At 40.8% G+C, this 24,101-nt stretch overlaps 2 protein-coding genes and 1 long non-coding RNA gene across 7 annotated transcripts in view; 1 reads left to right on the top strand and 2 right to left on the bottom strand.

Annotated features, from left to right (window-relative positions):
- The window catches only part of LOC140724748 (basal body-orientation factor 1-like), a 31,976-nt gene extending 17,801 nt beyond the window's left edge, over window positions 1-14,175 (bottom strand). Inside the window, exons 1-5 of one of the 2 annotated variants that reach the window (XM_073039269.1) lie at window positions 12,857-14,175; window positions 10,619-10,871; window positions 9,504-9,569; window positions 5,227-5,370; window positions 1,000-1,080 (exon numbers count right to left, since the gene is read on the bottom strand). In XM_073039269.1, coding sequence (XP_072895370.1) covers window positions 1,000-1,080; window positions 5,227-5,370; window positions 9,504-9,569; window positions 10,619-10,871; window positions 12,857-12,876 — 564 coding nt within the window. In that variant the 5' untranslated portion in view covers window positions 12,877-14,175. The remainder of the gene's footprint in view (window positions 1-999; window positions 1,081-5,226; window positions 5,371-9,503; window positions 9,570-10,618; window positions 10,872-12,856) is intronic. The other variant, XM_073039270.1, reaches the window with a different exon arrangement.
- A 553-nt stretch (window positions 14,176-14,728) lies between these two features.
- The window catches only part of entpd5a (ectonucleoside triphosphate diphosphohydrolase 5a), a 52,105-nt gene continuing 42,732 nt past the window's right edge, over window positions 14,729-24,101 (top strand). The window contains exons 1-4 of one of the 4 annotated variants that reach the window (XM_073039272.1): window positions 14,729-14,826; window positions 18,616-18,848; window positions 20,192-20,268; window positions 22,113-22,256. In XM_073039272.1, the coding sequence (XP_072895373.1) occupies window positions 18,620-18,848; window positions 20,192-20,268; window positions 22,113-22,256 (450 nt within the window). In that variant the 5' untranslated portion in view covers window positions 14,729-14,826; window positions 18,616-18,619. Of the gene's footprint in view, window positions 14,905-18,546; window positions 18,849-20,191; window positions 20,269-22,112; window positions 22,257-24,101 lie in introns of all 4 variants that reach the window. The other 3 variants (XM_073039273.1, XM_073039274.1, XM_073039271.1) reach the window with 3 other exon arrangements.
- Window positions 21,565-24,101, bottom strand: part of LOC140724750 (uncharacterized) — a 43,815-nt gene continuing 41,278 nt past the window's right edge. Inside the window, exon 4 of the long non-coding RNA XR_012098166.1 lies at window positions 21,565-21,834. This is a non-coding gene — a long non-coding RNA (uncharacterized lncRNA). The remainder of the gene's footprint in view (window positions 21,835-24,101) is intronic.

Consider the following 24,101-nt stretch of genomic DNA (forward strand, 5'->3'; position numbering starts at 1 on the left):
TCTGCACCCTCTCTAAAGCTTCCACATCCTTCCTATAATGAGGTGACCAGAACCAAAAGAGAGAGCTTATGTGGACAAAATCACTGGCAGACCAGAAAGGCCTGCTTCTGTGCGATAACACTGTGATGGCGTGAACACTCTTCTTTAATTGCAAATAATATTAACAAAGGGTCCTCCTTGGGTCCGTTAGGTCAATGTTGGGCTCAACATTGTGGGGGACCTTCAACAGAATTACAGTCATTATCACATGTATCTTGGCTAGTCTGGTATAAAGTCCTAACACTCAAATTTAGCACCTCTCAGCTTTTTTCAAATGATGATAGTCTCACTGTATGTTTCTGGCATTTTCTCATGTTGTTGTTATTATAAATATTATTTGTTTAATCCTGAGATCAACAGGTGTTACTTGAACTTTGTTATATTGTGGAGCTCAAAGGCTCTTCTCAATCAATACCCATTTTTTCAAACCTATAATCTATTAAAATGCTTTCTCACTACTTAAGTAATTCCTTCCTATAATGTAAAAAGGGGTGGGGGGCGGGGGGGGGGGGGGGGGGGGTGTGTGTGTGTGTGTGTGTGTGTGTGTGTGTGTGTGTGTGTGTGTGTGTGTGTGTGTGTGTGTGTGTGTGTGTGTGTGTGTGTGTGTGTGTGTGTGTGTGTGCACATAATGTATAAACTGCATATATCACCAAAGCAAAATGACTCAGTCCTTACTCTTGCTCTTCCCCTCCCCATGCCCCAACCTACGTCTGTCCTCTTTTGCCACAACTAGCCCTTTCCTCTAACTCTTTCTAAAATCTTTGTTTTGACAATAAGAGGTCTGAAACACATGAAAGGAGGGGGAAAAGGAAAGGTCTACTTTGTACAGCTGCAGAGTTCTTTCTGTCACCAGTCATCTGCCAGTATTTGCTATTGTAGACTTTGCCAAATCCTATCAAGTATGAGATAGGCCAAAAATTAATTAATGTTAGACTAGATTTTTGACTACCAATGACATACCTTTCCTTCAAAAAATTTGTTTTCCAGCTGCCTCAGTGTTTCTTTGTGTTCTTTGTTTGCTGTGTTCATTGCCTCTTTTATCTGAGATGACAATAAAAAAATTAAAAAAACATTTATTTTGTTCTTGTATCACCCTAGATTTGCAACAATGTAACAGATCTCTTTTCTATGCAATGCTATTTTTTGGAAAGAAGTTAAATTGAATACTTGACTGTTCTCATGGGCAAATGGAAACATCTCACCATAGGTACTATGTCAAAGAAAAGGATGAGCGTTTATCCTTCAAAGGAAATTGATAATGTGGTTACATATCATTGTCTGTTTGCAATTTGAAACCTTAATTAAAACAGTGATTGCACCTTGAAATCAGTGCATTCACTTGTAAATTGTGAAAGGTACTAGTATAATACTGTAGTTTTTTAAAACAAGTCACCATTTAACAATATCTAACAGCTAAGACTGAGACCATGCATCCTTCTGTACCAACACAGAGGCTGTGTACAAGAAGGGCCAGAGTCACCTTTACTTCCTGAGGAAACTGAGATCCTTTGGAGTATGCAGGCCTCTCCTTCTCACGTTCTATCAGTCTGTTGTCACCAGTACAATCTTCTATGTGGTGGTGTGCTGGGGCAATGACATCAACACGGGTGAGGCCAACTGGCTCAATAAAGTGATTAGAAAGGCTGGCTCTGTTATAGGAGTCAAACTGGACACAATGGAGACTGTGGTAGAACAATGGACCCTACAGAAAATCCTGGCAATTCTGGACAATGTTTCTCACCCTTTGCATGCCACCTTGGCTGAATAGAGGAGCCCTTTTAGTAATAGATTGTTGGCCAGAAGAAACTGTAGTCTGATCAAGGACAGGGGAAGCAGACAAGAAAGTTCTCTTTGTTTCCCCCATTTTGTGGACTCTGAACAGTTTCTTGCTCTTGGATAATCTAATCACAGAACAACTGAATGTGGACACAGGAAGCTTCAGGTAATGATCTGCTAAACCTGAGACCATTCTCAAACAAATAGCCGTTTATTATGTGAAGGGAATGGACTGAATTGATCCTTGCTCTGGGACAATCTAATCAGAGCAACAAACCTGAGATCATTCTCAGAGGAGTAGCTACTTGTCATGTAAAATGCCAGACCTGCAATCAGTAATCTCGTTAGACTCTGTCTGGGCTGTCTCATTTAACTGGTTTGGACCAGTCAGAGTGTAACGACACAAATACACAAGGCTGGGGTGGGCAGAGCCATGAAACAATGTTGGCTGTAGCCCTGTACAATGACCAGTAAGAAGGTGACCCAGGTAGGTCAGGTGACCTTGAGCCATTGGGACAGAGATCCAATGGTTCAACTAATGAGAAACAGTATAAGACTCAGGATCTCCAAATATGCAGGAGCGATAACCTTCCAGCAACCAGAAACCAAACATCGCGGATAAGGAGGACCCCACGGACACGTGGAGATCGGGACACAAGGAATGCCTGGCCAGCGTAGACTCCTTTCCCGGATAATATCCTTTTCTCTTCATTGGCTGTTCATGGACTGTCGGGGAATTCTAGTAGGGTGCACACAGAGACAGTTTGTGAACTCACGTGCTTTTACTTGAAACAATAGAAGTTACTCATTGGTAACTACAGATTCCCTGTGCCTCACTGATCATTATTACAAGGGGTGGTTCCTGTAACAAGACTAAGACAACTCTGCTGCTCCAAAGAGTACTATATGAGGTCACTCTTACCCTCGGCCATTAGGCTCTATAATGAGTCAACCTATAACTGGGGAAGTGATAACCCCTCCTGTCAGACTGTTTGAGATAAGTTATTTTTCATTCTTTCTTTCTTCTCCTCTAATATTTGTATATTTATATATCAGTGCACTTGTAATGCTACCATGACACTGTAATTTCCTTTGGGATCAACAAAGTATCTATCCTATCCTATAAGTGTACATATTTGATCCTTTACTTGAAATTACTGCTAGAACATAGAAGTACCAGAAAGGAAATTTTTAAATGGTAAAAGCACGGGTTGGAAAAGAATAAGTGGATTTCCTTTGTTTCCACAAATGAACTGATCAACTTTCCAAGAGAAATCAATTTTAACTGACGCATTTAATTTTCTCTCCTTACCCTGTTTTCATTCATTGTTGTAGATTTATATTTACAGTAGATTCCAGTTAATTAGGCCACTGGTTAATCAGGGCAGCTGCTTATTTGGGACAACTATAAAAGAATAAAAATTAATCAAGAGAATAGCCAGAATTTCCTTTGTTTATTTGGGACACTATGCTGGTTAATTGGGGCAGGAGACAGTTACCAAACAGTTTCTAACTAGTATCAATCGCATGCTTTTTCATGGCTTTTAGACACTACTCTATGCTAAGAGTGAACACTTTTTAAATAATGTCAGTTGTGTGTGTTGAGTTCAAATATCAGTGATCTTTTTCACTGTTAGTTGGTGAGAAATAATCAGTAAGACAATTTAGAACTGCTTTGTTGACCACATTTTCAAGCTTTCAGGCACGGAGTTGCCCAGAACAGCTGGGAGTGAAAATGAAACGACTTCACTACTTCAACGAGTTAGGGACTAAAAAGAATTTAAAAGTATCGACAATCATCTTGAATATTTCAAGGGAAATGAAGACTTGGAAGATGCAATCATTGAAAGGATTGTATGAAGGTAGTCCATATCTACACTAGGTGTCTGCACCAATTTTTGTTTATTTACAGTCAATCAAAAGAACATGGCAGCGAACATTGGATGAATTCCTCCTTTGATAATTATTGGGAACTAATACACAGTTTTATAGTACTGTAGTAGTATTGATAGTATTCTAATTTGTTCTGATTTTTATTTAAATACCTAATTTGTTACTCAGTTAAACAGTAGTTTGTCTTTTCTATACCTTTTTAATTACTTCCATTAAACTTCAGCTAACTGGAGCAGCTGCTTAATTGGGCCAAAATGTACTGATCCCAATGTGTCCCATTTAACTGGATTCCACTGTATCTGTTCATGGAATATGGATGTCATTGACCATGCACCATTTATTGTATACCTCTGAGAAGCCAGTAAAGAGTTAATTATGTATTTCTGGAGTCACACACTTCAAGTACAAGGATATCAGTGAAGTAGAATTGTTTTTGCAACATTCCAGTACCTTCATGATAAGTCAGATTAGTTTTATTTTTAATTCCAGATTGATATGTACATCTTAATTTAAATTATTCTGTGGATATGGTGAAAGTGAATCCTAAACTCATTTTCTTGGATCAATGATCCAGAGCTCTGCTAATATTGTAACTCAACCGTTAGTCTGCTGTGTCGCTCCAAAGCAGTGTTATTCATTTTCCATATATTGATAAGGAAGCCATATCCAATCTAAAGATTGAGCCAAAGATGAAACCCTTAGCTCCAAGAAGTGATGGTGCCCAGGTGTAAAAGTTGTTGCTGTTTGGGGAATAGGACAAATTAGGTTCTTCAGCTGGAGTAAAAAAGGACTGGAAGGATTCATTCAGAGAGCTGATCACATCTGAGATCCCCATTGACCTCACAGTAAACAAACCTGCCAGTTAGACAGGATGGGTTTGAATGTTAGATGTAAGTCTCGGAAATGAAACTAAAATGTTCTTCCCTGTGTCCTGAAGTAGGGTCTTGGCCAGAATTGTTAACTGTATATTCATTTCCATAGATGCTGCCTGGCTTGCTGTGTTCCTCCAGCATTTTATGTGCATTGCTTTGGATTTCCAGTATCTCCAGAATCTCGTGTCTGAAATATCCATGAATACTTTTCTTGGGGAAGGTAGTTCCATCGTAAACAGATCTCTATGTACGGGTAGTGAGTGTGAAGAAAGAATAAGGAAAGTGTCTTTAAAAATGGAGCTTTGCTATTCAGCTAAAAGAAAATATGTATAAAACAAACTTAGAGCAAAATGGCAAAATTCAAACTGAAACATCTCAAAATAATTCAATAACACAGAATCATGACACTTAAATGACAATTGTTAATAGCTGTTCACCAGTTATATCCCCAATTGCAGAAAAATAATCCAGTATATAATTATTAACAAGTAGTCCTAGAATAGTTAATAATCATAAATTATTTTGTTTAATATTGAGTTATTAATTTCAACAGAACTTCGTTAACACCAGATGACCAGTTTGCGTAATGTTTGTGATTTCATTTATATAAGTGCATACATAAACAAACAAATCAAAATAGACTCACATCATCCAATTCATTTTCGAGGAAAACTTGTTTCTTCCTGAATTCTTTGACCCTGTTCAATTCTCCTTGAATTAGCTGCATTTCTTTAATCTTTTGCAACATTTTGTTTTGCAAATGCTCAGTTTGTTGGATGTGGATTTCGATCTGTGGAAATGTAAGAGAACGTTCAAGCAAATTTGACTGTGATGCATCTTTTCACTGAAAACTCATTCATTATGTAGGCAGTTCCCCTATATTTATGGAAGAAATTTTATTTAATTATGTATCTAATCATAGTAGTTTAACAACAAAAAGCATACGGTATATTTTATATAAAAACACAAAATGCTGGCAGAATTCAGCAGGCCAGACAACATCTATGGGAGGAGGTAGTGACGATGTTTCGGGCTAAAAGAAGGGTTTTGGCCTGAAACGTCAACTCCTGATGAAGGGTTTCAGCCCCAAACGTCGTCACTACCTCCTCCCATAGATGCTGTCTGGCCTGCTGAGTTCTGCCAGCATTTTGTGTTTTTATTTATTTCCAGCATCTGCAGATTCACTCGTGTTGCTGGTATATTTTATGTTTGCATTACGATCACCAAATATGCAAAAACACTCCTGGTGAACTTGAAATCAGAGTGAGCAATTGAGAAGTTAGAAAAAAACTTCTTTACAAAAAGAAATGTTAGACTCTCTACCAAGAAGCAATAATTGGTCGCTGAATAAACAAATGGAAAACTGATATCAGTCTTTTCTTTTTAAACAAATGGTATGAAATGATATGCAGCCATGCTGATAAACAAAGTAGAGATATGCAGTAGATTAGGGTAAGCTCCTCTTGTAGTAGAACAGGCTTAAAAGGCAAGCTGGATAATTTTGTGCTCTTGCATCTAATAAAAACATTTAAGAACAGATAATTGCAGGATAAAAAGAGTATTTCAAAAATTAATCTCACTGCCATGCACTCCTATGACTTAATATTAATCTAATCATCTCTTGATAGGCCATTCTCTCTGGCAAAGCATTTCATGTACAAACAAACATTTAGAAAAAGAACTTTCCTCAAACATACTGTGATTTGAGCTGCAACATAGCATAACCCTTTGTTATCACGGCCACACATTGTCCTGCTAGTTTCATTATTTTACTTCCTTGCATCCAGAACTAATTACCTAAAATTGGTAGCGTAGTGGTTAGCTGACAGAGGTGTCGAACTCAATTGCACATGGGGCCAAAACTCAAAGCACACTTTAGGTCGTGGGCCGAACAGGATAAACATTTATTGAACACACTAAAACTAAACATTTTTTGAACATAAATATGAATAAAAACAGACAGGAATATTATTCCAGAAAAAATAAACTAAAACTTTAAATAACTTAAATATTTTGCTCTCCATAAAAATATCTCCTGTCAGTATTATACAAGTTAGAAATATGAGCATGCTGCAAAAAAACCCTGAAAATATAAATAAAATTTGTGCTTTTCAGCAAAAGTTAAAACAACAACAAATCAAAACACTCAGTTTTCTTTGCTCTTATGCCGCTTTGTCAGAGCTGGATGCTTGGCATCTTTTCTTGGCAATAAGTTCGTTTAGGTTTGGTGTAAGGTTCTGTGTTGTGGAGATTCTCAGGATGGACTGCAGGTGTTCATCAGTGAGACGACTCCTGTGTGATGTTTTGTTAATCTTCATCACTGAGAAAAGCTTCTCACACAGATATGTGCTACCAAACATGCACAAGGTTTGAGTCGCATGTAGACGGAGCTGAGGCATTGCTTCAGGAATGGAGCGAATAAACTGTACGGGCCCCGCAGTGTCGTACTTTGCCTTTAGTGTCCCATTACACTGCAGCTCTATCAGCTCCATCTGAATCTGTACAGGTGCAGTTTCCACGTCGACGGCAAATGGGTTGCGAAGCAGCTCAAAATTATTTTTTTGTGCTTCAAAGTCACCAAAGCGCCGTGCGAACTCAGTGCGAAGTGCGCTCAGTTTATCAGCAAAGTGCGCATTTGGGAACATCATTGCGCCGACCTGGTTCAACATTACTTGGCAACAGGGAAAAATGAGGCAAGTTGCACTGGTGCATTTGTGTCTCCCATAAGAGCAGCTTCACTTGAAATGCCTTCACTGCATCATACATGTCAGTGATCATGCGGTCACGTCCCTGGAGCTGAAGGTTTAAGACGCTGAGATGTGTTGTTATGTCAGCCAGAAACGCCAACTCACATTTCCACTTTTCATCCCGCAAAACTGTGGAGTCTTTTCCTTTACTGTCCATGAACTGACAGATTTCCTTGTTGAGCTTAAAAACTCTATTGAGAACTTTTCCCTGACTCAGCCAACGCACCTCTGTATGATAAGGAATGTCGGCAAACTCTGAATCGCGGGTTTACCGGCAATGTCAGTAAACATATACTCAGCAACCCATCGGTTTTGAAAGACTCTTTTTTCAGAATCAACTTTTCTCTTCGCCATTGTTAGGGGTTAGCTTTGACTTCAGAATAGCGTTGTATACAGCAACAGACGCTTGACGCGGGAATGTTCCCGGGTAGCCTATCGGCAGCTGTTGCGCTGCATTATGGGATCTGTAGTTTGTGTGTTATCAGCGCTTCATATCGCCGGGCCATTAATAATTAAAATAATAGATCTATCTAAAATGATCTCGCGGGCCGGATATGGCCCGCGGGCCTTGTGTTTGACACCTATGGGTTAGCACAACGCTTTACAGTACCAGTGATCCATGGTTCAATGCCCACCAATGCCTGTAAAGAGTTTGTATGTTCTCCCTGTGACCACATGTATTTCCTCCCACATTCCAAAGACATACCAGTGAGTAGGTTAATTGGCAATTGAAAATTGTCCCATGATTAGGCTCAGCTTAAGTTGTGGGATTGCTGAGCGGCGCAGCTTGAAGGACTGGATGGGCCCATTCTGCACTGTATCTCAATAAATAAATAAATTTACAAATTGTGGACAGTTCCACAATTTCCTGTTGTGCTATCCGAAACCTAGTGCTTCATGTTTTTGAAAGTTTTGTTAGCCTTTTATGCCTCTGAGCATATTTATATCTCAAATGTGTCCTTCACTTTGTTTCTGTTACTCTTAAAGAATGATTACATAGCATCACATAATGATCCAGCACAAAAGATTGTCATTTATTTTGAGGTACAGCACAGTAACAGGACCTTCTGGTTCAACAAGCCCACACTGCTCAATTATACCTATGGGACCAATTAACCTACAAATCTCCACATCTTTGAAACGTCAGAGCAAACTGGAGCCAGGACAATGTACAAACTCCTTACAGACAGCAAAGGGAAGTGAACATGGGTTGCTAGAGCTCTGATAGCGTTACACTAACTGCTATGTTACTGTGCTGTCCTCGAGTTAAATCTTTAGGGGAAATATCCAATCCAATTAATCCCCATGGTTTTACTCCATATCCTGGTAAATCTAAAGATATATTTATTGGATTATTCTGCAAGTGATACAACAGAATATAGATCAGTTACAGTTATGGGCAGAGTATTGGCAGATGGAGTTTAATTTGGGCAAGTGTGAGGTTTTGCACTTCAGGAGGTTAAGTATAAGGAGAAATTGGGACTGATGTACAGAGGCATCCTGGGGTCTCTGTCCATAGCTTGTTGAAGGCAGCAACACAAGTGGAAAGGTAGATAGATAGCGGAGATAGTCAGTCTCTTTTCCATGGTAGAAATACATAGAGGATATAGCTCTAATGTGAGAGGGGAACAGTTTAAAAGTGATTTGTGGGTTGTTTCTTCACATAGAGAGTAGTAGGTGCCTGGAACTCACTGCAAGGATTGGCGCTGGAAGCAGACGCAAAAGTGACCTTTAAGTGTCAGGCCTATGACATAGAACATAGGACAGTATAGCACAGTTTCGGCCCTTGGCCCATGATGTTATGCTGACCTCTTAATCTGCTCTAAGATCAATCTAACCTTTACCTACCCCATAGCCCTCCATTTTTCATGTTATTCGTTAATGATCTTAATGAAAGAATTAATGATTTTTGTCGCCAAGTTTGCAGACAATAAAAGATAGGTGGAGGAGCAAGTAATATTGAGGAAGTAGGGAGACGGCATAAGGTCTTGGGTAGATTAGAAAAATTAGCAAAATACCAAACTGCTGGAGAAATTCAGCAGGTTGAACAGTATCTGTGGAGGCAAAGAGATAGTTGAGGTTTCAGGTTGAGAGTCTGCATCAGGGTCAGTGTTTAGTCTGAAGTTATGTTCTTTACAAATTCTATAAGTACACAGGAAAAACGGCAAACACTTACCATTTTCTTATTCTCATCAGCTGCTTGTTGCTTTTGATCTACTAACTGCTGTTGAAGTTGGTTAATCTGTAAAACACAAATTTATTGGATTATATCGACAAGAATCAGCTTCTTTTAGGATCAAAGCCAAATTACTAACAGCTTTCGATTCTCCTCCCATCCTGAATGCAAACTCGAAACAGCATGACACAGAAGTCTATAAATAAATTCTCCAACATACCGCATGATGATCTAATTAGAATAAGAAAGACTATTCACAAACACTGGAAAAGCAGCATGCCATTCAGTCCCTCAACCTTGGTTTGTCTTTCCATCACATCAAATTCATTTACCCATTGTTGACCCATATCCTTTGAAGCACTCACTGACACAAAATTTTCCAGTCCTGAAAAATCATCCCAGGATCCAAAGCTATTTGACAAGAAAGTTCCAAATTTCTGCTCTCGTTCTAGAAAACACATCCTGACTTTGCTTTTCAACCTGTGGTCCATGGACCCCTTGTTTTGGTCCATGGCATAAAAAACAGTTGGGTTTTAAGATTACATGCTCACCATAGAAAAAAAAAATTCTCCACTTCTATCCTGTCGTAATCTATAATATTATGAACATTTGAATAATTCCCCAACCTTCTACAATCAAGGGAGTACAAGCTTGGTTTATGCAACTAGTCCTCATGACTTAACCCTATAAGCCCCAAAATTTTTTGACTAAAGCTCCACGTTTTCAAGATCAATATCCTTCCTGCAAAAGACTGTTGAGAAATGAACAAAGTACTCAAAATGGGGGTCTGATCAAGGTTCTATCCTCTTCCACATAGCATACTACCTTCAGTACTCCCCCATGAACTTAGCTCTGGTGTTTGCCTTTAATTATACTGATTTACTACTTAGCAGGTTGGAAAGGTGACTGATTCTTTATTCTCACATGAAAGAAAATAAACAAATACATAAGTCTATTTAATGTCCTCAAAAATATCAATGAAAGGGAATTGCAGTAAAGGAGCCACTTTACATCAAACATGGTTGTGTCAGGAACAGCTTTGATGAGGATAAAGAGAAGTATTATATATTAAATAAAATGTAAATTCTTGGGAAATCATTCAAGATTCTTTTTACCTTATCCTCTTTCTCCAAGTCCTGTTTCTTTAAATATGAGATCACTTCCATAGTATCCCTTTCTACTTGAAACCGATCATTTATTAAAGTTTCATTGGCTCTTGCAAGCATTTGTGCTGTGTTGCGATACTCCACTCGTGACTTCTCAATAACATTCAACTTGGATTCCCACAAAGTAGCATTGGCTTTTGCTTTTTCCACATCTGAATCCGTGGAAACCTTCGCATCAGATTTTTCATCTTTTTTCTTTTTTCTAAGTAGATAAACAAATATTTCTGAAGGAAATACTTTAAAAAGCTATTTGTTTACTAATTCCCCATTTCCAAAAAAAACCCCTAGATTATTTCTGCATCAGGGAGAAAGAACATCACTCATTACATCAAAGTTCAAAGTAAATTCATTATCAAAGTACATATATGTCACCATATACAGCCCTAAGATTCATTTACTTGTGGGCATTCACACTAAGTACAAAGAAACACAATAGAATCAATAAAAAACTGTACACAAAAAAAAGACAAACAACCAATGTACCAAACATCAAACAATGATCTATCAAAGTCTCGGAATTCCTGGCAGATAGGAATCCAGATTAAGTAAGTGAGAAAGCAGACAACTGCATTCCTACCTATTTATCATGCACAATGTATCCAAGTTCAAGTGGTAGAACTGGAACTTCCTAAATTAAAATGTTCTGCCCTTCTGACTGTATTTGGCTGACAACTATGATGTTTTGGTGCAAGTTTGGGTGCTGGCAGGTGATTCCTTTCTTCATAAACAGAATAGCCATGATGAAATGGCAGAGCAGACTTGATGGGCCAAATGGCCAATTCTGCTCCTATATCTTATTGTCTTAGATGCTGGAAATCCAGAGGAACACACACAAAATACTAGAGAAACACAGCATGTCTAGCACCATCTATGGAGGGGAATAAACAGGTGACGTTTCAGGCCAAGATTCTTCATCAAGACTGGAAAGAAAGGGGAAGAAGCCAGAATAAGAATGAGGAAAGAGAGAAGCTGGCATGTGATAGGTGAAGCCAGGTGAGGGGGAAGGTGGGAATGAAGTGAGAAGTTGGGAGGTGATTGGTGAAAAAGGTGGAGGACTGAAGAAGAAGGAATGCTAAAGGGTATAAGAGTGGAAGGAGAAGTGGCAGCAGAGACAGGAGATAGGCAGGTGAGGTGATGAGTGGGAGTAAGAGGGAAGCTGTCAACTTTTCATTTTTTACTTCTAAACTAAATTTGGAGGAAGTCCTACAAATCTCTGGTGAGACCGCACTTAGAGTATTGTGTTCAATTCTGGTCACCTCATTTTTGGAAGGATGTGGAAGCTATGGAGAGGGTGCAGAGGAGATTTACCAGGATGTTACCTGGTTTGGAGAACTAGTCATATGAAGCAAGGTTAGCAGAGCTGGGACTTTTCTCTTTGGAGCATAGAAGAATGAAAGGGGACTTGATAGAGATCTACAAGATTATGAGAGGCATAGATAGGGTGGATAGTCAGTACCTGTTTCCCAGGGCACCAATAGCAAACACCAGAGGGCATATGTACAAAATTAAGGGAGGGAAGTTTAGGGGAGACATCGGGGTAAGTTTTTTTACACAGAGGGTTGTGAGTGCCTGGAATGACTTGCCAGGGATGGTGGTGGAGGCTAAAACATTAGAGGTAGTTAAGAGCCTCTTGGACAGGTACATGGATGAAAGAAAAATGAAGGGTTATGGGGTAGTGTGGGTTTAGTATTATTTTTTAAGGATTATATGGGTCAGCACAACATGGAGGGCTGAAGGGCCTGTACTGTGCTGTAGTGCAGTGTAGTGTTCTATCTAACCTTGGCTATGCTCACACCTAACACATTTTGGTAATTGTCCCAAAGAACCCGATCCCCTTTGCATTCTGTGTTGCTTGTCATGTCTCCATTTTTTGCAAATGGAAAATGCATCTATTAGTGTTTCTACTGTAGTGTTACTTTTATTGGTAGATCTACTGTGACAGGGAGACATATCCCAAATATTTACCTCTTTCCTGATGCTGAACAGCATACCACTCGTCCCGAGCAATTTGGTTCAGTATTTGAAAGGAATGCTATTCATGTTTACCTGGTGACAAGTTCCCACTTCTCCTGCCCTGCAAAACCTTCCTTCATTTTGACAACAGGTTAAAATAACAGCAAGACAGAAGCAGCTAGGCTCAATGTAGCAAACAAATTATTTCAGTAAAACAAACAAAAGCAGAGTTACCCTTTTGCTTTCTTCGGCATGGTGAAGTACAGTTAAGTTCAGAGTTGTTGTGCTGGAAGTTAATTCTGCCTTCGGTCGGTCACGCACCGGGCCCGCAGCCGTTACCCAGGAAACGAGATACACAACGTTTGGGTGATGCGACATGCAAGGAACATACATCTGTGACGTAATACCCAGGACTTCTCAAGTGTACTTTAGAAGTTCTGCGTATTACGTTTATAATATACATGTTTAATCTGCTTGCTGATTTACATTGCGTTTTAAATGCTTTATGCTGAATTTTATAAATATAAAATCGTGCAAGTGAGAACACATTGTTCAAATTTGGTCTCCACACATAAAATGTTGGCGATCTCATTGAAACCCAGCGAATATTGAAAGACGTAGATAGGGTAGACGTGGAAAGGATGTTTCCTATAGTGGGGGAATCTAGAAGAATGGGGCGCCGCTTCAAAATAGAAGGACGTCCCTTTGGAACAGAAATGAGGAGGAATTTCTTTCACCAGAGGGCGGTGTATCTATGGAATTCATTGCCGCGGATGGCTGTGGAGTCATGGGGTATATTTAAAGCGGAAGTTGATAGGTTCTTGCTTAGTCAAGGTATCAAAGGTTATGCAGAGAAGACCGGGGAATGGGATTGGGAGGGAGAGTAAATCAGCCATGATTGGATGGCGGCGCAGAATCGATGGGCCGAATGGCCAATGTCTTATGGTCTTTTATGGAGTTTAGCAGATCAGGTAGAATCCAGTGCTTCGCGTGAGCCGCTCAAGATTTCCAGCATTGCGGAAGCACTTGTATTCTAAATTTGCTCTAAACTGGTTTATATTTATCACTTGTACGCAAGTACAGTGAACAACTTTTATTCTGCATGACATGCAGATTATTTTATTTCAACAATTGTATTGAGGTAGTATAAGGAAAAACAATAACAGAATGCAGAATAAAATGTTACAGAGAAAGCGCAGTTATTTAACAATATATTGCTTTATAACGAAGGCTTTTTCTGTTCCTGGGTGTTAGTTTTTACATAGTTATTCATTGAAGATTAATTAAGTATGTATTTTACTATCCAGGACTCTCTTAAAAGACCCTATTGTATCCACCTCCACCACCGTCGCCGGCAGCCTATTCCACGTACTCACCTGACATCCCTTCTGTACCTTAAAACTGTGCCCTCTCGTGTTATCCATTTTAGCCCTGGGAAAAAAGCCTCTGACTATCCACACGATCAATGTCTCTCAGGTCACCTCTCATCCTCCGCCGCTCCAAGGAGAAAAGGCCGAGTTCACTCAATCTATTCTAATAAACCATGCTGAGAAGTGGCAGATGGAGTTCAACCCAGATCAGTGTGAGGTGGTTCATTTTGGTAGGTCAAATATGATGACAGAATATAGCATTAATGGTAAGACTCTTGGCAGTGTGGAGGATCAGAGGAATCTTGGGGTCCGAGTCCATAGGCCACTCAAAACTGCTGAGCAGGTTGACTCTGTGGTTAAGAAGGCATACGGTGCATTGGCCTTCATCAATCGTGGAATTGAACTTAGGAACCGAGAGGTAATGTTGAGCTATATAGGACCCTGGTCAGACCCCACCTGCAGTACTGTGCTCAGTTCTCGTCAACTCACTACAGGAAGGATGTGGAAACTATAGAAAGGGCAGGAAAATAGAGGGCTATGGGTAACCCTAGGTAATTTCTAAAGTAAGTACATGTCCGGCACAGCATTGTGGGCCGAAGGGCCTGTATTGCGCTGTAATTTTTAATGTTTCTATGAATGGAAAGTTGATTCACCCACTGGCAGCAGCCAGTTGCCATAGAAACGAGGCTCTGTTCCATCACGCCGGCCGGCGGGGAGTCGAGTGGAGTGACGTCAGTGCGACGTCACGCAAGCCGGGCGTTCCGTGCCGGGCGAACACGCACGGGCAGAGCGCGACGCGGCAGAGCCGGCATCGGAGCGGCGGCTCGTCCGGGGGTGAGTGGTCGTCCGGTTGTCCTGCCCGCTAAACTGCGCCGTCCCCCGGGTCGTTGGGTGCTCGTGGGCGATGCTGGGGTGAGGTTTCCCTGTGGCTGGAGGTTGACGCCGGCTGTGCTGGGACTGGGAGTTTCTGCCTGTCACCGATCGGAGCCACAAGTGTCACCTCTGCCCCAATGGCTGTGCCAAACTTTGCAATCGATCCGAGCTGATGAGGCTGCCTCTGCCCTGCTGAGGGGCTTAGTTTACCTGGGCGCTTTCCCTTCTAATCGCATCATTTATTTTAGAAGCTTTATCGTGCTGTGTTGTGCATTTTCTTTCCTGATTATATTTCATTCCGAAGATTGCAAGTCGTCTGAATGTGTTCCTTCGCCCCTATTCCTGTCTGTTCTGACTATTTTATTAGTAGATGTAGGAAGCGTATCTACATTGACGAGGATGTGACTTTTTTTTAAAAGAGAAAAACTGCATTTGCAAATAGAGGGAAAAAAACGAAATTGGGAAATGAAAAGTTTACTATTACTCTTTCCTGCCTGACTTGCTTAGCATTTTCTTTTTAATTTCCTGAAGACGTTTTAAAATTGTCAACGAAAAAGAATCACTGAAAGCAAAGAGGAAACTCACCGCAATTCAGTATTGTTCTTGTGTATGTTGTTTATCTTATTGCAGACCAGAATAAGCTTGTTTTAAAAAAAAAGGAAGGGGTGTGAAATCGATTACAGGGCTGAGAAATTAGGATAAGTGGAAACTTACTCACTGGAATTGTGAAATGGGGAAGAGGGTGTACGGAGTATCTATGGGAAAGCATTCATTCAGTTATTTAGTATATGGACAATGTTTGCTTGTTTTCCCTGCCTGGAGATGCATTGCAGTGGTAGTTTCTAGCATTGTTTCACATGATTTAAGGGTGGTGATTTGTACAGCTCCCTGGCTATTTATTGGGTAGATCTCAATCGGTTGATCATTTGGCTGCAGGAGGACATACCTGAGGTTGTTCAGCATACACACTGCTTCTGTGCTGTTTTGAAATTCTTCACTACTTCAGATGAGATCAAGTGATAAACACGAAAAGGAATCCTGTTTTATCCCACTTCTACTCTCAGCAAGTCTGGACTAAAATCAGGCAATTTTAGTACCAAGCACAAACCAAATCTGGGAACTTTGTGAAATGTACCTGGAGTAACATGGTAGCACAACATGCCAGTGACCTGGGTTCAATTTCCACCACTGTCTGTAAGAAGTTTGTGCGTTTCCTCCTGCAGTCCAAAGAGCTACTGCTTGTCAGTTTAATTGGTCGTTGTAAATTGTTCCCTGATTCGGCTAGGATTAAATTGGGAGTAAATAGGCTGTGTGGCTCAAAGGGCCAGAAGGGCCTATTCTGCACTGTATCTCAATAAATGTGGATCAGTACCATATTACATAATGTTTATACACTGAGATACGTCTCCATGCTCGCGTTACTTCTATTTATTGATAACATTATTTATTTTATTTTAAACATGTGGAATGAGGACTGAAACTCTTCCAACATGGAAAACGCAGTGGCTGATTGGCAGGAGGCAAAGAGTGAGAATAAAGGGAGCCTATCTGACTGGCTGCCAGTGACTAGTGATGTTCCACAGGGGTCTGTGTTGGGACCGATTCTTTTTACGTAATATGTCAATGACTTGGATGACAGAATTGATGGCTTTGTGGCAAAGTTTGCAGATGATATGAAGATAGGTGGAGGGGCAAGTAGTTTTGAAGAAGTGGAGAGGCTACAGAAGGGCTTAGAGCATGGGCAAAAGAGTGGCAGATGGAGTACAGTGTTGGGAAGTGTATGGTCATGTACCTGGGTAGAAGAAATATAAGGGTAGGCTATTTTCTAAATGGGGAAAAAATTCAAAAATCTGAGTTGTAGGATTCCCTAAACAACACAGGTTGAGTCTGTGGTAAGGAAGGCAAATGCGATGTTAGCATTCATTTCAAGAAGACTAGAACATAAAAGCAAGGATGTAATGCTGGGGCTTCATAAAACACTGGTGAGGTCTCAATTGGAGTATTGTGAGCAGTTTTGGGTCCCTTATCTAAGAAAGGATGTGCTGACGTTGGAGAGGATTCAAAGGAGGTTCACAGAAGTGATTCCAAGATTGAAAGGATTGTCATATCAACAGCATTTGATGGCTCTGGGCCTGTACTCGCTAGAATTCAGAAGAATGAGGGGAGACCTCTGAAGCCTATTGAATGTTGAAAGGCCTCAATAGAGAGGATGTTTCCTGTAGTGGGAGAGTCTACAACCAGAGGACACAACCCCAGAATAGAGGGGTGTCCTTTTTTAGAATGGAGATGAAGAGAAATTTCTTTAGCCAGAGAGTGGTGAATCTGTGGAATTCATTGCCACAGGCATTAGTGGAGGTCAAGTTTTTGAGTATGTTTAGGTCAGAAGTTGATAGATCCTTGATTAGTCAGGGCATGAAGTGATACGGGGAGAAGGCAGGAGATTGGGACTGAGAGGAAAAATGGATCAGCAATAATAAAAAGGCAGAGCAGACTCGATTGGCCAAATGACCCAGTTCTGCTCGTATATCTTATGGTCTAGCATCATTTTACCTTTCTCCATGTCTGTGAGTAACCTTGAGTGACTGACATATGACTTTCACTCATCTAACAGCATTACAGAATACTATAGCAAAATATTGAAAGTATCTTATTCTATAACCATGTTCCATGTTGTAGTCGTAGAACTATGCAGCAAAGAGATGGGCCACTTGGCCCAATTCTTTCAGACACCTTAAGGAGGGAGTAAAAATAGTTTTTTTCTTTTTTAAAGTGCAAATTTTTCATTCAACTTTTTCTGACATCTTTCTATATATATATAATAAGAAAGTTCAAATTTATTATCAAAGTATGTAAACCATATACAACCTTGAGATTCATCTTCTTGCAGGCAGCCACAAAACAAAGGAACACAAAAGAAACTATGGAAAAAGAGTAGCAAACATCCGATGTGCAAAAGAGGATGAATCGTGCAAGTAAACAATATATAGAACATGGAAGCCAGTGGTATCATGAAGGATCCCAGCCACCCTACTCATGGGCTGTTTGTCCCACTCCCATCAGGGGAAAGGCTACACCCCGTAGATGCCAGGTCCGCCAGACTCAAAAACATTTACTTCCCCCAAGCCATCTGGGGGATGGCTCCACCTGTTAACCTACCCACCACCACTACTTTATCATTTCCTGTCAGAGCCACCTTATGTACAGATACTCCTATATCTAGCGTCTCTTTATGTACATGAGATTAGCTTATACATAGACTGATTTTATGCATTTATATTTATTGTATTTTTATTGTGTTCTTGATTCTTATTGGGTTTTTTTTCGCAGCAACAGATCAGAAGTAACAATCATTTAATTTTCTTTCTCCATTACACTTATGTACTGACAAAAGACAATAGACAATTTTCAATCATTTGGAAGCAGAGAATTTGTACAGTATTAACTTGAAACTTGAGTGCAGCTAAGCAGTATTCGAAATCCTGCTGGATTATTGAATACATTTACAATACTGATTAAGCATTGAGGTAAAAATGTAAATTTTTGAAGACTTGTCTAGGGAGCTGCCAATTATTGGTTTGGCTTACCTTCTGCCTATTATTATGCAGACTTTGAGTAAGGGAGGAGGTAGGATGTTTGTGAGAAGGTTTGCCAACGTATATTTTGCTAAACTTGTATTTCCAGATGTATAAAGTCAGATCAGTTTTCCAGATTTAATCTCCATCTCCAATGCTACTGTTTACTCGTCCACAGAAAGATGGAATCCTCAAGAAAGCACTTGGTCCTGGCATCCCTTGTGTCCTTGGTTTACATTTCATCGTCAGAAGTAGACATTTATCACCCTCAATATGGAATTGGAAATCAGGACATATTACCCTCAAGATCAAGCTCTGGAAATGTATCTAACGTGTTTTATGGAATCGTATTTGATGCTGGAAGCACAGGGACACGCATTCATATCTACACATTTGTACAGAAGGGTCCTGGTGAGTGTAGTTTATGTATTTAGTAAAGCCATTAGCTTATTTTGATTTGGTCATCTTGAATTTTTATTTCATACAGTTGAAGATTGCTGCATTTGAAGTTGCTGCTTTTGAAGATTTTAAGGAGAAATATTAGCTGTATTTGTCACATGTACATCAAAACCTACAGTGAAATGCATAATTTGCATCAAATCAAATTGCTAAGGGCAGCCTGGAAGTGTTGCCACGCTGCCAGTGCCAACATAGCATGTCCACAGTTCAATAACTCTAATTAGTACATCTTTGGAATGTGAGATGAAACCAGCAAATGTCACACAGTCATGGAGAAAACAAACTAACTGCTCATAGACAAACCTGATCGGTGATTGTCAGCGCTGCAAAGTTAATTCCTATCATATCTATCATTTCCCAACAAACAACAAATCAACGGCTTTGTTCCCAAATGAGAAAATCTGCAGATGCTGGAAATCCAAGCAACACACTCAAAATGCTGGGGGAGCTCAGCAGGCCAGGCAGCAGCTATAGAAAAGAGTAAATAGTCAAACATTTCGGCCAGGACCCTGGAGGGAAAGAAAAAGCCTGAAACCTGAAAGGGGGAGGGATGAAGTGAAGAGCTGGAAAGTTGATTGATGAAGTAGATATTGGGCTGGAGAAGGGGGAAGTCTGATAGAAGAGGACAGAAGGCCATGGAAGAAGGAAAAGGGGGAGGAGCACCAGAGGGAAGCAATGGGTAGGCAAGGAGATAAGATGAGAGAGGGAAAAGGGGTTGGGGAATGGTGAAGGGGTTAGGTAGTCAGAGTATGTTTCCCAAGGTCGGGATGACTAAAACTAGAGGGCACATATGTAAGGTGATAAGGAAGAGGCCTAAGAGGGATCTGAGAAGTTTCACATTAAGAGGTCACTGGTAAAGGGAATGAGCTTCCAGAGGAGGTGATAGAAGTCAGATTAGTAACAGCATTCAAGAGGCAACTTGACAAGTATTTGAATGACCAGGCCATAGATGGAAATGGATCTAATGCAGAGAAATTAGATTAGTTTAGATGAGCAAATTAGTCAGCATGGGTGCAGTTGGCCAAAGGGCCTGTTTCTGTGCTGTAATGTTTCTATGACTGCTATTAAATTGTATTTTGTAGGGTAATGACTAAACCTACAAAAAAGTCGTGAAATTAGTTTCATCTGTGTAGGTTTCCCTGTTTCAGAATTAATTTGTCACATGTGAAACTGTCTGAGTGCCATAATTTACATAAAAAGCATTTCCTCTTGTTGGATATCTAAATCAGGACTTTTTTTTTACAACATACACTGTATTGTAAAAATGATAATACATGCATTTTTCTTTTAACCAGAACCCCCTCAATTGTCCAGTGAAATATTTGAATCAGTAAAGCCTGGTCTGTCAGCTTATGCAGATGACCCTGAGCAGGTGCGTGCTACATTCTTCTTGGGAAATTCAATTAGTTAGTTGTTTTGGAAGTTATAGCTATGTATGCATGTGTGTATTTACAGTATACAGGCAGTCAGCAGGTTTTAGCAGGACTTAGTTCCTGAGAAATGTTCTAAACCCAAAATGTTTGGAGGTCAAAAATGGACAAAATCACTTGTGTGGGTGACAATAACAGAAGAAGCCATGGCGGGAGAGCAAACAGGCGTGGGAAGAACCTCACTGACTCAGTGAGTGACTGCTCGGTTCTCCCAGGTCTGCTTGGTTTGACCCAGCTCAGTGAGGTGGTGAGGGGGAGAAAACACACAGAGAGTCCCTGTTCCCCCACAGAAGATGTCTGCAGCCCCTAGCAGTCAGTAAATCCATCCCCATCCATCCCACCTGTCTCCCAAATGGTTGTTCAATGTACAAGTATTGATAAGATTGAAAGGGTGCAGAGAAAATTACAAGGATGTTACTGGGACTTGAGGACCTGAATTATAGGAAAAGGTTGAATAGGTGAGGACTTTATTCCCTGGAGCACTGAAGAACGAGGGGAGATGCGATAGAAGTTTACAAAAATTATGAGGGGTATAGATAGGGTAAATGCAAGCAGGCTTTTTTCACAGAGGCTGGATGAGACTGGAACTAGAGGTCATGGGTTAAGGGTGAAAGGTGAAAAGTTTAAGTGGAACGTGAGGGGGAGAAACTTCATTCAGAGGGTGGTGAGAGTGTGGAACGAGCTGCCAGCAGAATCAGAATGTGGTTTAATGTCACTGACACATGTCGTGAAGTTTGCTGTCTTTGTGGCACACTGCAATACATAATAATAGAGGAAAAAATGTGAATAGTGTTCATGGATTTTAGTGATGGATGCATGTTCGGTTTCAACACTTGAGAGAAACTGGGATAAGTACATGGACAGGAGGGATATGGAGGCTGTGGTCAATGGGACTAGGAAGAATAATAGTTTGATGGGCTGAAAGGCCTATTTCAGTGCTGTACTGTTTTACAGTTCTAAGCTGGATGTTCATGAAGCCCTGTAATTAAGCTAACAATAATGCAGATACATTTCAAATATGATACTTAAGAACACCTAATTGGAAAATTTGAATTGTTTAATGAGTTTGAAAGGTAGAGTTTTATGCACCTGCACTAATAATTATGGTTAAATGATAATGCTATGTATTTTAATTGCTGCACGAGAAGCAGAGTTCTAAGTGATTTCAGTGTTCAAGAACAAGTTTGATCCTGTTCACTTTTACTTCATCTTATTTGTTACATGAAGGGAGGTAGATTTCAGGTGGGTAGGAAGAGGAAGGGAATCTTTCAGTCTCATTTGATCCATGGGCAGAATTGTGCAGGATCTGACCTGTTGCTGCAGTGGCCATACGTGTGGGTTGAACGTAACAAGCTTGTCCATTCTGCCCATGAACCGTGTGGGTTTTCTGCAGTGCTCCGGTTTCCTCCCACAGTCCAAAGACCTAATTGGTCACTGTAAACTGTTCTGCAGAGCTAGTGTTAAACAGGTGGGTTGCAGAGTGGTGTGGCTCGTCGGGCTGCTGTATCCTGAAATAAATAAATAAATAACAATGAGCACCAGTAACCGCTCTATTTTTTTTCCCGTCATCTTGTAGATGAGTACATGTGAACAAATCACAAACAACTTTGGAATACAAAAGGCATTATATAGGCATGAACAGTGGCATCTTTATTGGCAGCAGTATGCTGCAACAGGGCTTTGTTTGTTCTGCTACAGTTTGAATCAGTCTCTCCGCCTTGGATACCAACTCCAGCCTGTGCGGAACAGACAAGGAACGTGCATAAAGCAGTCTGATGTGTTTTAGGGCGCAGAGACCGTGCGTGGACTGCTGGACATAGCGAAGCAGGCAATACCTTCAGCGTACTGGTATACCACCCCAGTGGTACTGAAAGCCACGGCAGGACTACGACTGCTTCCCAAGCAGAAAGCACAAGCTCTGCTATTGGAGGTATGATCTTTGAGTGAGACTGCAGAACTGACACAGTATGTACTTGTGATTGTATGGAAGGTGGGGATGGGGTGTGGAATCTGCTACGTAGTGTCACTCTGTTTGGTATACACACAGTACACTCAGCATCTTTATTAGGTAGCTGCTGTATCTAATAAAGTGGTCACTAAGTGTCTGTTTGTGGTCTTCCTCCCACAGTCCATTTCAAGTTTCAACGTGTACTCAATACTCTAATTTATGAAGGCCAATGTGCCAAAAGCTTTCTGTACGACCCTATCTGCCTGTGACGGTTATTTGAGTTACTGTCGCCTTCCTGTCAGCTTGAACCAACCTGGCCATTCTCTTCTGACATCTCTCATTAAAAAGGCATTATTGCCCACAGAACTGCCGCTCACTGGGTGTGCATTGTTTCTCGTACCACTCTCTGTGAACTTTAGAGACTGTTGTGTGTGAAAATCCCAGGAGATCAGTTTTGTGATCCTCAAACCACCCTGCCTGGCAGCAACAATCATTCCACGGTGAAAGTCACTTGGATCACATTTCTTCCCCATTCTGATGTTTGTAGGATAAAAGGCTTTGCAAATGATTCAAGATTGACAGTGATAGGAAGACTACAGGAAGCTATGGGTGGTCTTAATTGGGCAGAAAATGGCAAGAGTTGATGGATAGCAAGGGGTGGTGGTGGAGGGGTGTTACCGATTGGAGTTCTGTCATCAGTGATGTTCTGTAAGGGTCAGTGTTGAGACATCTACTGTTTGTACTAATAAACTGGGCAAAAGTGGAGGTATTCTGATTAGTACATTTGCAAATGAGACAAATATTTGTAGAATTGTGGATAGGGAGGCAATTTGTGAAAGGATACAGCTCAATTGGATCAGATAAAAATTTAGTCTGAGGATTAACAAATGGACGATCTGGACAAAGGTGAAGTGGTGCATTTTGGGACATCAAATGCAGGAGAAAAATGACAACTCTTTGGAGCAGTGAGGTACGGAGTGATCACTGTGTACAGTGACGTACGGAGTGATCACTGTGTACAGTGACGTACGGAGTGATCACTGTGTACAGTGGTGTACGGAGTGATCACTGTGTACAGTGGGGTACGGAGCGACGGCCGTGTACAGTGAGGTACGGAGCGACGGCCGTGTACAGTGAGGTACGGAGCGACGGCCGTGTACAGTGAGGTACGGAGTGATAGCAGTGTACAGTGAGGTACCGAGTGACGACGGTGTACAGTGAGGTACCGAGTGACGACGGTGTACAGTGAGGTACGGAGTGACGACGGTGTACAGTGAGGTACGGAGTGACGACGGTGTACAGTGAGGTATGGAGTGACGACGGTGTGCAGTGAGGTACGGAGTGATCTTGGATGCAAGTCCGTCCCTCCCTGAAAGTGACAACAGAAGTGGGTGGTAAAGAAATCATATGGCATACTTGTCTTCATTCAGGTGTTGAGTATAAAAGCTGGCTAGACACGATGAGCAGTGTAAGACTTCGGTTAGGCTATATTTGGAATATTGTGTGCAATTCTGGTTGCTGCATTCAAGATAAGGATGTGGGAACTTTGAAGTAGGTGCTGAAGAGGCTCTCCAGGATGTTGCTTGGTTTAGAGTGATTCACCATGAGGAGAGATTGGACAAACTTGGATTGTTTTCTATGCAGCACCAGGGGCTGAGGGGGAGCTTTATAAAAGTATATAAAATTTTGAGAGGTGTGGATAGTGTAGATGGTAAAAGTCTTTTTCCTAGGATGGAAATGTCAAATCCTAGAGGGCATAGGTGTGAAGGAGGGGAAATTTTCAAAGGAAATTTTTGGGGCGTGTTGTACAGGGATATGGTAAGTGCT

Source organism: Hemitrygon akajei, chromosome 3 (assembly GCF_048418815.1).
Source record: "Hemitrygon akajei chromosome 3, sHemAka1.3, whole genome shotgun sequence".
Classification (NCBI taxonomy): domain Eukaryota; kingdom Metazoa; phylum Chordata; class Chondrichthyes; order Myliobatiformes; family Dasyatidae; genus Hemitrygon; species Hemitrygon akajei.